Here is a 13448-nt window from a genome sequence, read left to right as displayed (position 1 = left end):
TTATACTAGCATTATAACTAGTTACAAAAAAATTGGTCAAGCATGTTAACCTCATCACGAGTTTTTTTTGGCACTTAAATCAATTCAATGGAAGTAAAAAAGAACATAAAGCAACTGTTCCTAAACACGTTAAGTTCGTTATTCTTGGTAATTGCCCAATTATTGGACTTTGTTTTGCAGCTAATGTTAATTAAATTTCGATTACGTCATTGTCAAATGCTAGTTTGTTTTGTTCGTCAAATCAACACATCAAAAGCATCCTAATGACTGCAGTTTAAAGAGGCAACACCTTCAATAAGAAACAACTAAAAAAAGATAAAGAAAAAGTGTTTTGGCTCCCTACTTTTTTCCTTTTTCTAGCAGTAGGTGTTTCCTCACCTTAATAAATTTTGAACTAACTTAATTGAGATGAGTTTGTTGCATAAATAAGTGTTTGATTTCCCTGTATTTCAAGCACGACCGTATCTCAGTTTTTTATAGTTTGAGAGTGAACTTTCCGGTAACTTATAGTACATATACACACGTGTGTGTAGTTCTTTTTTTCTAATTAGATACTCCTCTTAATACTTTTTACAAAGAAAAAATATATGAAAAGAATAAAAAAACTTGAGATAGGATACATGTTACTGATATAAATGGAGAAAAACGTAAATTGTAAAAAGTTATTGAAGAAAATTGATGTTAAAATAGTATTAGTCTTTCTACAATTTTGCTGTGAAAAAATGTCAGTGGCATGTTTCAGCAAGTGATATCATTGTTGGCGTAAGATAGTGGTTCATTCTGTTCAGTAATTGTCTTCCTATGGCCCATTTTTTTATGCTTGCCCGTGCAGTGCAGGAAAAACCTCTTGTTTTCCCCATCCTGCTACTGTTATTAATGTTATTATCCGGTTTATGATGTATAGCTGAGCCCAGCATGTACTACAAATTACAATCACGCAAGTTCTTTTCATTTCATTGCTTGTCACAACCGTGTTGTGTCAGAAATCAGAATTCACAAATAACAATGTTCTCAGCGGAGCATGTGTTTGTCCCATTGACAAAATACATCAACAAATATTTATGGCCATCAGTTATGTAAGCATGAAAGTATGTGCCACACCATCTTCTATTTGTTGCCTTAAAATAATGGAACTGAAGATGTGTAACTTAAATTTTCTACACAAAATAAGATGTTGGTTTATTCACATTGGCAATACATTAGTGTTAAACCTTCAAACATGAGCGGAGATAGAACAAAAATTATACAGCCACAAGTTATGAAGTTGATGGTTTGGATTTTGAAACTTGCAAGAGCTAGTGCCTTGACTTGGTTTGAAACTTTCATCAAGTCAAGCCTATCCACCTTTTAAAAGCCAGGGCTGCTTCCCTTTTGCTTAGTTGGGATTCTGTCTGAAATTTCGGAGCCTTCCCTTTGTAAAGTGATTTATGGTATTTCAAGAACAGCATTCGGTACTTGTATTTGTCAATAAACATGTTTCCTTTTTCCATCATGGTCACAACTTCATTGGCTCGAACGAAGAATCCACCCCTTACAAACGTATACAACACAGAATCAAGAAGTTCCTGATCAAACGTCATGGAGACAGAAGAAGCAAGACCTTTCATCTCACCCCACAGCTCTGTCACCTCTTGATATTTTCCTCCAGTGGCAGCATACCCTGTGACCATAGAATGGAAAGTTTGAGCATTTGGTAAGTGGCCTAAGCTTCTCATTTTCTTTAGAGCCTTTTCTGCATCTTGCATCAGTCTCTTCTTGCAAAAAAAGTGGATTACATTATTCCAGTCATGCACTCCACAGTCCACTTTCTGCCCTTCCTTGATTTCCTGTAACAGCTTGGTCATTAGCCCAGCTTCTTCAGTATCCGCTCCATCTTTAGCCATCATGCCAGAGTTTTGTTGAGTGACTCTTGGAATTCTAGCCTCTTTCCTCTCTTTAAAAAGTTGGAGTGCACCCTGTGTGTCTTGCTGGAGAACTCTGGATTGGATCATTGCCTCATAAGAGCTTGAGTCAAGCTGGATACCAGCTATCTTAGCATCTCTCAGAAGCGATGTGACATCTGCCACCCTATTCGCTCTGCAATATGCTTTCAAAAGAGAGGAGTATACAGATGAACCAGTTCTAACTCCGGCTAGACGCATTTCATCCAGGAGATCATGTGCTTGGTCCAGCCATCCAAGTGAGATGCACGCGTTAATAACATGAACCAAAGCTGAATTGTCATTGGAAAATGGAGAATCTTCTCTTTCTGCCTTGAGAAGAAATACAGCTAAATCTTTGGTCTTGCCAGCTTCTAGCATAGCTTTAACTAATTTTACATAAATTGTTTCAGTTGGCTGCAATATACCATGCTTGGTTGTGATCAAGTCCACCCGCATCTGCAACTTTGATAATAAAGAATCAAGTATAGCTTTGGACTCTGCCTCAAGCTTTGAGAAGTTCCTATCTTTAGAGAACTCCTCATAAGATAATACAGCACTTGAATTTGACCTGTTATTTTGTAAACTATCTAAATCTTTAATCTTGTTCAAACTATGGACAGAAGCCAATTCCGGAGAACGGTTATGGTCAATTCCATCGGCATTCATCATAAATTTGGCAGCTGCAAGAGAATTTCTTGCTTCCTTTGCTTTCCTAAGCATTTCCAAAACCATGTTTGATGCAGAATCTAGATCCCCAAATCTCAAATGGCATGTCAATAAACAATTATAGAAATGTCGAAACTGTAAATCAGTTAGATTTGGGGCTTCCTCTATGTGCCTTTGCAGCTTCTTGAGCTCTTCCCTTCGCCCATTTCTCTCGTATACACGTGCCATTATTATCAGTAAGTGTGCATCTGCTTTGACACCAATTCGAGGCATCATATCCAGAAGCTGTTCTGCCTTCCTAGATGACTCAAATAGGAGGCACCCTGCCAAAGCAATGCTAAAAGCAGCACTGTTTGGCTTCATGGCTATCAAAGGTGCATTGCTCCTTTTACGCGGATCTATTCTATTGTTCTGGAATAAATAACCTATTTCAAGAATCAACTCCGCAGCAAGGTAACTTCCTTCTGCTGTTTGTGACATGTGCGCTAAAACTGCAGACCAAGCAGTGACTGAGGGAAAATGCTCCATATCTATCATCTTTCTTAAAATGGTTGATGCTGGAACTGGTAGTCTGGCTTTTGCAAGGCCAAAGCTGAGGTAGATAAGTACATCCTTTTCCAACAAATCTTGTCTACCTTTCTCAATAGCACGTTCTACCAACTCATAAGCCTTTCCTAGCAATTTCGTATCAAGGCTGTCCACATAGCTTGTTACAAGCTTACTGATGACTGATTTTCTGGGAAACCCCTCCATGTGCATATGCTGCTCCAATAATTTCCACGAATAATCTAATTGATTCAAATCGATAGCATTTTGTATCTCCAAACTAACTTTGGCAGGGTCTTGAGCATGGACCAGGATTCTTTCAGCCACACTAGAGAAATATAGTCCTTGAAGAGAAAATTTATTCCCTGATCCCAGTAGAAATGCTGATGAACTTGATTTAACTAAACAAGAGACAGCCGACTTAACAATATACCTGACACTTTTGCCACTGGAAACTTGGGCTGTTCTATAATTGCAATTAGCAACCATGACACTTAAAACCAAAGGGATATCAGGCCCTGTTTTGAGCTTTCTCACTCCAAGCATCTTCAACTATAAGCAATTTTGGGAAGATGAATTTAAGAACGAAATCAATAAAAACCTGCACAATCACAGTATCCGTTGGTAAACAAAATGGATAATAAATGTTACACTAAATAATACAAACAAATCAGAGTTATGCTCAAAAGGTGGAATGAGCATTCTTAGTTTCAACAAGAGGAGTCTAGTAAAACAAAAACAAAAGCAGGTTTAGAAGTGCATCATTGTAACAGCCAAAAATAAAATTGAAAATTCAGAATTATTACAATTGTAAGTAGATAAAACATCTTCAGAAAACCGATATAATTATACAGGTTAAAATGGAACTCTAAAACTTGTGACACAAACATTAAAACTTTCTTTGGCATCATTCCTTAAGCACTTTTCACAAACTACAAACAGTTATTACAAAGAAAGAAAAGAGTCGACAGACATGAACAACGGCAGAAACCCGATAAAAGTTTGAAAGTTGGTACTGTCATCACTATAAATCATAAAAGAAGTGAATATAATCTCATAAACTAAGTGGGTCGCTAGTAAGTGGGGAAAATGTAAGAATTAATGTCTCACCAGGATATGAGTAAGTTGTTGATGCCCATGATTTCATTTCATTTGATAAACAGAAAACAGCGACCAGCAACCACTTGGTTTGTTGTTCACTGCTCAGCTCTGCTCTGCCCATCAACACACAAAAACCAACCATGAAACCACCGTACCCGGCTTCGATCTGCCACCGTGGAGGGAGGCTAAGCCCTGAATCAATCAATCAACGCCCTTGCTTTGGGTTTTAGTTTTATGGGTCAATGTAACTCGGTCCATTTCACTTTAAAGAAGCAGGTGAAAAGCGTCGAGACAACAGTTTGAAGAAGCAGCATTTTCGTTACTTGACAACGTTGTCAGTGGAAATACATCTATCTATCTTCAATGAAGAGACTTTCCCTCTTTAGCAGAGAGTAACGAAGGAGAAGAGTGTCAGAATCATTGCGGAGAATATAAACAGAGTAACATTAAATTCAAAGAAATGGTTGGATTCTTTTATCAAATAGTTGGTGCTCAAGAGTCAAAACACACATGATAACACAATGCGAGCAAACCAATCCTTACTTACTCTGTTTTGGGGTTCGAAACGCGGAAAAATTATTGAATTAAAGCTTCGAAATTGTGAGCAAGAGCTATCCACCGAGGAAAGCGAACTTTTCTTTCTCGTCCTCACTCTGTGGCATCCCCGTAAACCTTTTGGTTCATCAATGCAGAAAATGAGAAAAATCCCAAAAGCTATTAGGTGAAATATTTGGGTTTTAAATAATTTTTTAGTGAAGGGTACTTAAGTCATCTCACTATAGTTATGGAGGTGCAGAAAAAAACTTGGGGTGCAGGAAAAAATCCCCCAAAAAGTATTTAAATTTATATATAAGATCATTTTTGTCTAAAATGTTTAAACCTATACAAAATTGTAAACTTACAATTAAAATAAAAAAAATCATTTAAACAAATCCTTCACTGTTAGCAATATTAATTAACTTTCGTTCTATAGTTGAAATAAGAATTGTCTTATATGTTTCATTTTGTGCATCTCTTTTGGCCATCATAAATTTTAATCAAATATTTGTAAAAAACAATCTGAAAATTCATATATAGAATTGTAAACACACATGTCTTTGTTTGCTTAGTTTCCAAAAATTAAAACATTCAACACCTTTGAAGCTCTTGTCTTTGTTATACTATACGAGAAATCGTATAGGTTTTTGACTCTCATTTTTTGAAACTCATGTATAGCGATCATTCATACAAAATTTTCCATTTATTTGTCTCATAAGTTGTTAATTAATCATTAACATGTGTGAAAGCGTTTATAATGATGGGTGCATTTTTTTGTTTTGTTCAACATTAATGATTTAAAATTTTATATTAATTGAAAATTTTGTTTGGTCTTATAAAGAGTACTTACTAAACAAATTCCTTCATCAAATAGAATTTCCTAAAACAACAAGTTTTATTTTTTATATGTATATACTTATTTGTTTCAAATCAAATTATCTAATCCAAATTAAAAATTTAAAATAAAAAATCAATTAATTAACTCAACCAAAATATTTAAAAAAATAAAAACATTAAATAAAATAATTCAAATTTAAATATTTCATTTTTTTATAAAATCTTAAGATTCTGTCCGAAACACCACCTGAATCATCTCTATACCTTGTTCATATCCGATTTCTGAAACTTGTTACAGCAGTGGTAATTTGGCTAAGATTGATGAGTCACGTAAACACGCAGACGATGAAACGATCAAGAAATCGGACATTGATGTGTCGCTTAAAGTATCCAAAATTGAAACCATGCATGAAATGAGACCGTGAAGTTTCAATCTTTCAATACTATTTACTAGAACATTATTATTTGTATGAATAAGCAGAAACATAGAGAAAGCAGGTTGTGCAGAGTGATTGGATTAGGGTTTTGGTGTTATTCATTGTACAATAAAAATTAGGAATAGAGGCACAAAAGCACGATTCCTACGAGAAAATCATAAGGTGGTGATGAGAGAAAAGATGAACGAGATGGCGAAGGAAGTGGAGTCAACACTGGTCTGATCTGTGGAATTCTACTTCTACTGGGTGCTCCTGCTTCCGCCGGAACTGACGCCGCCGCCAATTGAACTTTCTGATATTTCTCTTCTTCAACCATTTTTGAATCTGCTAAACTTCTCTTATAAATTAGTGTACAAACCAATTTTCGTTACTTTCCAAATTTAAAAAGCAGTAGCATTATATTCATGTCTTTTGTTAAGGCCAATTTTCACAAACCTTGTGGGCTTAAGGGTGATAGGGTTGGAGCGTTCGATCCAAGAACTGCAGGACCTAACAAAAAATAATATATATTTAGAAACCGAGGAAGGTATAAATTTTGATAATCTGGGAAAATGCAAAATACCTGGAGCTGGTAAAGGAGAAGCAGAAGCTGCGAAAAGAAGAGTATTAGAATGTAATTTGATGATAATGAGAAATGAAAATGGGAAAGCTAAAGCTTGTGAGTGTAACAGATGCAAACCTTTGCACTGCAAAGGAAGTCCATTGATGTTGCATGCTTGTGAAAATGAGAGGGCAAGGGTGAGGGGTAGTTGGAAAAATGGAGCATTGGCAGAGAGCAGAAAGCAAGCACAGTTGGTGTTGGTGTTCATCAAAGACCTCAGTGAATCACAACACGTACTTGGTGGCTTTAAACCATTATTATTAGTGCTTCCTGTGATGATGTTGGCGCATGGTGTGATACTGTTCATCATAGAGGTTGTGCAAGAACTGCTAACTTGTCCAGTAACCGAATTTACTGAACCCACTATGAGAGCTGTCAGAATCACTCCTATTTGAAAAGCCATGAGGGATGAGAGCATCAATATATCTTAGATGAAGGAGATTGTGTTTGATTAAACCAGTATATATATATATATATATATATATATATATATATATATATATATATATATATATATATATATATATATATATATATATATATATATATATATATATATACACACACACACGACAATGGAGCATAGGTAGATGTGAGAATGATAAAGGAGTTCAACTAACTTGACTAACATTTACTCTCTCAAGAATATTCCTGTCATTTGCGCAACTTGTTGTTACAGGCTTGCAATTTGGTGTGGTTGGCTAGAAGAATTTGCAAAGCTTCATGGAAATTTTATTTTAGGAATTTTGCATTAGAACATCATTCACACACTGCTCACAATGTTTTTTTTAATATATTGCATGAATTTTTATTTACAAAATAAATCAAATTTAAATGTTTCCACAATTCTTCCATATCTTTCGTTTACATGTTTTTATGATAATATTGTTTATGTATTATAAGTTGTACAACAAATACATATTTAAATTACGGGTATCAAAGTCAATCAATTTAAGTAATTTGATAGGATTCTTTAACACGTAAAAAAATAAGATAAAGTGGATGTTGTAAAAACTAACAAAAACACAATTGATTTTTGAAACGTATGAGATCCTACTATGAAATATTTATTTGAGGTGTTGTGGAAATCTTCTACGATATAATAAAAACTTCTCGAATATTTTGAAGATGTTAAAACTAGGCTTAATACCTCTTTTGGTCCCTCTTTAGGGGGGCAATGTTCAAATTCGTCCTACCTTTTTTAAAAAGTTCAATGTCGTCTCAACTTGTTTAAAAAGTGTACAATTAAATCCTTTTTGGTCACGACGTTAAATATTTAACGATCTGTGCAACGTGGCTGTTTAAGTTCATAACGTGACAGTGACAGTGATTTTCATTAAAGTTCACGTGGCAGTGACAGTGATTTTCATTAAGAGAGGTTAGAGTTTGGTTTCCTCCCAATTTAATATTGAAAGGGAAATGAGCTTCCAATGCTTGAAATTGAGGATTCGAAACAAATTGTAGAGGATTATTAAACTGGAATGAATTGTAGCCATTACCAAATGGCGTTTCATAACTAAATATAGAACTTGCTTGAAACTCAAAAAATGAACACCAGAAAGAAGCAGCAGGTTGCAATTGGGCTTTCCTAAGTTGCATAAAGAACAAAGCAAGGATTAACAAGATATGGAAGATGCAGAAGTGTTTCAGCCGTTCTAATGCAAACATTCAAATGTTATAATTTAGTGGGATAGAGCAGGTAAAAGGGTAAGTAAAAGGTTTTTAAAATTAAACAAGGGGGAGTAAAAGGTTTAACTTTAAATCTCAAGAAAGGGAAAAAGGTTTGCTTCCTTTCTTTCCTCAAGTATCCTAGAACAGGGGGAAATACTCTCCCTCCATCCGATCACCAACCTTCCTTTACATTTTCCTCTACTTTCTTCTCCAACTCGACACAAAATCATCCAAACATAGCTTAAACATTGATTCCATCCAGTGGTAAAAATCATGGGCGGAAACCAAACCCTTTGGTTTCCTCTACAAGCACCATCATGGGACGAACGAGAAGATCCTTTGGCCCAGCTTTTCGAAAACGAAGAACACCCTTGGGAAGCCATTCCTATGTCTCCCCAAACACTTCCCAAACCTCAAAGACCAATTGGGAGGAAACCAAACCCTAACCCCTCTTAATGAAAATCACTGCCACTGCCACGTGAACTTTAATGAAAATCACTGTCACTGCCACGTTATGAACCTAAACAGCCACGTTGCACAGAATACTCCATGCTGTCAGCTGGATCGTTAAATTTTTAACGTCGTGATAAAAAAGGATTTAATTGTACACTTTTTTCACAAGTTGGGATGACATTGAACTTTTTAAAAAAGGTAGGACGAACTTGAACATTGCCCCCCTAAAGAGGGACCAAAAGAGGTATTGAGCCTTAAAACTAGCTAGAAACTATAATAATAAATAACCTATGATATTAGAGAAGAAGAAAACAAATATGAGACAAAAAGAGAGAATGAACTAGATGTATGTGTTCTCTTTCGAAAGAGAATGAGGTTCTATTTATAAAGAGGAGGTGGGTTCAAAACCCATCAACCAACAATTGAAAACTCTTGCATGTAACATACTGAAACTTGTGAAGGTGTTAACTTTTTGGCAAGTATATCAAATCGTTCCAAGTAATATAGAGTAAGTTCAAAGTATCGTTCTCCCAAGGGACTTGTGCAACACATGACAATTCTTCCTTTTATAACTCAATTAGACATCAAAATGTACAAAAAACACAAGAAACTAATTTTGGTATTTTATCAAACAGTTGGTGTGCAAGGAATTTATATTTAAAAGAAACTTCGTTGGAATTGGGTTTCATGAATCATATGAATATAAAACTCTGTTCAATATTTCATTACTTCATTCAAACATTCACATCAAGGCATACTAGTCCTAATCCCTTAGCAACTAGTTCTAAATTAATATATTAAAATGTTAATCCCTTAGTCAATTTAACATACAATTTGCATTAAGTCCGATGTTAAGAATGATCAAGTTATTGAGTTTATTCCTAGATCCCAAATCACTTAGGTGTTCTATCTATGTTCATGTTCAAAGTTACTTTCCAGTAATAAGAAACATTCAAATAACATTATATTTTCATACAATGATAGTAAATTCAAGAAAGAGCATATGAACGAACAATGATATATTGAACAGGAAAGTAACATCAGAGTGAATTCATTACATCCAATTCCAATGAAAGAAAAATTTAACTATTCCTAGACATCTAGAACGTACACATTTGAAGCAATCCCTTGCAACAATGGTGTCTTGATGCATTGAAGTAGTCTCCGGAAGTTCCTGAGATGTTTTCGTTTCTTTCCTTTGTCCGAAACTTTTGTCGGGAGAATGTTTCTGTCTTTCTGTCACGTCTTTTAAAGCCACTTAACTTCATTAATTCGCTCAGCGCACATGTACTGGTGTGCTATGCGAATTTCCTTCTTTTGGTAGTGCGAATTTTGGCTTTCGCTTTGCGAAAATTGGCTGACAAAGTCTAAATAATACACCATTTCTTGTACAATATTTTACATAATAATCTACTACCTATTACAACTTTTCAATGAGGAACAACATGAATAATTATAAGATTGAGCTCATTTATAAGTATAAAAACAACTCTTTTTCACACTTATCAGAAGAAGGGTATAGAATTTGCATCTAACGTCCTACAAAATATCACACGACCATTTGAATCCATAACAAAACCGAAGATTGTAGAGTAGTAATATTTTATTTTGTGATATATTATTTTTATAGCAACCCCACACATCATAAAATCAAACGAAAAAATGAAAAAAGAAAATTATGGACCTTATATAGGATGTAATGCATCAGATATAGTATACCAAATTATATGAATCAGTCCTAGATTGAGAAACTTAACACACAAAGATTGAGTTATCATCACTTGTTTGTGTTTCAAGTGACTTAAGTCTCATTCCCCTCGATGTTTCTAATATATCATGTTTCTTTTTAGGGATTTAGTTAGAGAAGCTGCTAGATTTCGTTCTAACTTCACATAGTTAATGGAAATAATTTCACTATTCAGTAGTTGTTTCACTATGTTTCAATTGTATATGTCTATTATTTTCATTGTAATTCTTTTTTTTAGCTATAGCTATTTTCAATTAACAATCATAATATATTGACATAGATGAGGTTGGTTTCATTTCTAGTAGAATGTTTGCTAAGAAGTTTTTCAACCACTCAACTTCACTACCAACCATTTCTAGAGGAACAAACACATGTTTTCACTGTTGATCTTACAATAATGTTTTACTGTTGATCTTACAATAATGTTTTTTTGTCGAATCTTCATGTAATCGCACCACGCCAAGTATGAATACATAACCACTAATGAAATTTGTCTCATCAAAATCAGATATTTAGTTAGCATCACTATATCTTTTTACTACTGCAGGAAATCCACTATATTTAATGACATAATCTATTGAACCTCTTAGGTATCTCATAAGTCTTTCAAGTGTATCCCAATATTCCTGATTAGAAAGTGTTGGTGCACTAGATGTTGAAGGCAAGGAATTGCCACAACTTATGTATATTTCACGTGAAAAACAATCTGGATATCCACACCATGAATGCTTTGGTAAGAACAAAAATTTGATATTGTATTGTTTAGTTCTAATAGATCAAAATATTAGAAACTATTTTTTAACTCTTCTTCTATTGTGTATCCTTTAAAGGTTCGAATTTTTGTTGTGCTTATGAATGCACCATTCATGTTGAATTTGGATTGTGAACAAGGTAATAAGAGAGACTATGTGCTTTTTAATGGACCTCAACCTTGGGAAGAAGTTGTGCTATGTTCAATTTCTACAAAGATTTGATGGTCACCATGATAGATATGCTAACCGCAACTTTGTGTTCTTTGATGTAAGACCATTTTTCTAAAAACTAATTTCACAAATATGTGCAAATTTCATCTTATTGGCTCATTTTGAACGATTTCTGTTCAATATTACTTTCATTATAGATAATTGCGAAAGTGCTTAATAGGATTTAAGGTCTAATATATGTTGGTATTGAAATTGTGTTCAATAGGCAGACATTAATGTTGGCCATCATGATGTTATTTTTGTTATGGTGGTTCAAGAAAGTCCAAGTCAAAAAAAGAAATAAGGAAAAATGTATCTTCAATGTATTCTCCAAGAACAAAAACAAACAAAAAAAATAATGGGAAAAGACTATATTAGAAAAGGGTCAGGATCCATGTTTGATCTTGAACAAGATGGGTAGATTTATGGGTCAGTTACAAAAGATATTTTGTCTGGATTCAAGATGCATTGTAAAGGATGGAAATCACTATATTTAATTTTACTTTATTTTATATAACAATATTTAGTTTTAGTTTCAAAATATTTGATTGTGTATTTTATTATTAAAACCTTTTTATGATAATAAAATAATTTCAATAATAATAAAAAATTAAAATGATTTTTTTGTCTCAACTCGTATTTAAAATATAATATAAGTAGTTAGATAATGTTGATGTGTGCATTATGCACACATATTATTTGATTGTGTATTTTATTATTAAATCATTTTTATGATAATCAAATAATTTTAATAATATAAAAAAAATAAAATGATTTTTAGTTCCAACGATTTAAAAAAACCCTAATAAGTAACATGGGTTTCGGAAACTCCAGAATGACTGTTTTAGAGAACTTTAACAACGACTCTGATAAATCCTAACAAGTAGCGAAAATTTTGAAAAACCTAACAAATAGTAATAATTTTGAAAAATCTCACAAATAGTAATAATTTTGTAAAACCTTCACAAATAACGATGGTTTTGAAAAATCCTACAAATAATGACAGTTGATCAAAACTGTCAATAATTATTTATTAATACTTTTTTTCTTATTGCTTTCATAATCGCAAATAATGTATTTATCACGAAAAATAACCTCACATAAAATTCGAGATTTGTATATAATGTATCATATATTATTAACATAAATTCATAAATTTTGCTCAATGTTACGTGTTATCACTATAACTTTGTACATGCACAAACAAAAAGAAGACAAAAAAAATTTTAAGAGAAAATAAAAACACACTAAAAAAAATTAATCGGATTCGATTATTATCATATTCTATATCCTCTTCTAAACATCTATTAAAGAAAAGATAAGAAACTTCTCAAAAATATTAAAAAGAAACTTAAATATTTTAAAAAGATGAAATATTTGTAATTTCAAAATTAGGAATTATTTGTTTTCTATTTAATTTAATTTTTTTTCTTGTAAGCTTATAAAATAAGTTCTTACATATGGTACTAAAAAATCATTAATTATAATGGTGAATATAAATGCTAAAAATCTCCATTTTAGAACGTCATGTGAGTCCTGTTGAACAGAATGGAGGTACATAGTTTTTTTTATGAAGATTGAGTGTTGGACACAGTTAAATTGAAATTGGCCATAGGAACTAAAAAGATAAAAACTAATAATTTCGAAACAATTTGTCATCAATCAAGTTAGGAACAATCGTGATTAGAAAACTTCAATGCTTAAGCAAAAGTAAAATATTAGTATGCATTGAAGGTTTATTTTCTTAGAAAATGATAGATGTAAATGCTAAAGTTTTAGTTAGAAAATCAATTAGTGCAAGACTCTTCAAGAAATTAGGGATAATAAAACTGTATAATCAGTCCAATCTGTCTCTAATTTGAAAATAAAAAGTCGGTCAAGTTGTTTCATCAAATGAAGCAAATTGAACATTTTGCTCTGCTTTACGTAAAAGTGAGTTGGTAGGCAAATACACTAATTAGTCAAAAA

At 33.1% G+C, this 13448-nt stretch overlaps 2 protein-coding genes across 3 annotated transcripts; both read right to left on the bottom strand.

Annotated features, from left to right (window-relative positions):
* Positions 1-1134: 1134 nt before the first annotated feature.
* Positions 1135-4941, bottom strand: LOC108347910 (pentatricopeptide repeat-containing protein At1g03100, mitochondrial). The gene is made up of 3 exons (XM_017587370.2): positions 4783-4941; positions 4245-4615; positions 1135-3735 (listed from the first exon to the last, which is right to left on the bottom strand). The coding sequence occupies exon 3, from the start codon at positions 3678-3680 to the stop codon at positions 1326-1328; it is 2355 nt and encodes a 784-aa protein (XP_017442859.1). The 5' UTR covers positions 3681-3735; positions 4245-4615; positions 4783-4941; the 3' UTR covers positions 1135-1325.
* A 1185-nt stretch (positions 4942-6126) lies between these two features.
* Positions 6127-7070, bottom strand: LOC108347967 (non-specific lipid transfer protein GPI-anchored 16). 2 transcript variants are annotated; one of them, XM_052873476.1, is made up of 4 exons: positions 6726-7070; positions 6609-6635; positions 6482-6535; positions 6127-6373 (listed from the first exon to the last, which is right to left on the bottom strand). In XM_052873476.1, the coding sequence occupies exons 1-4, from the start codon at positions 7063-7065 to the stop codon at positions 6162-6164; spliced, it is 633 nt and encodes a 210-aa protein (XP_052729436.1). In that variant the 5' UTR covers positions 7066-7070; the 3' UTR covers positions 6127-6161. The 2 variants fall into 2 exon arrangements, with proteins under 2 accessions (XP_052729436.1, XP_017442925.2); XM_017587436.2 differs by having other exon boundaries at positions 6127-6370.
* Between the last annotated feature and the right edge of the window lie 6378 nt (positions 7071-13448).

Source organism: Vigna angularis, chromosome 2 (genome assembly GCF_016808095.1).
Source record: "Vigna angularis cultivar LongXiaoDou No.4 chromosome 2, ASM1680809v1, whole genome shotgun sequence".
NCBI lineage: Eukaryota > Viridiplantae > Streptophyta > Magnoliopsida > Fabales > Fabaceae > Vigna > Vigna angularis.
The sequence above is the reverse complement of the archived record's forward strand: the minus strand, read 5'-3'. Positions and strand labels throughout refer to the sequence as shown.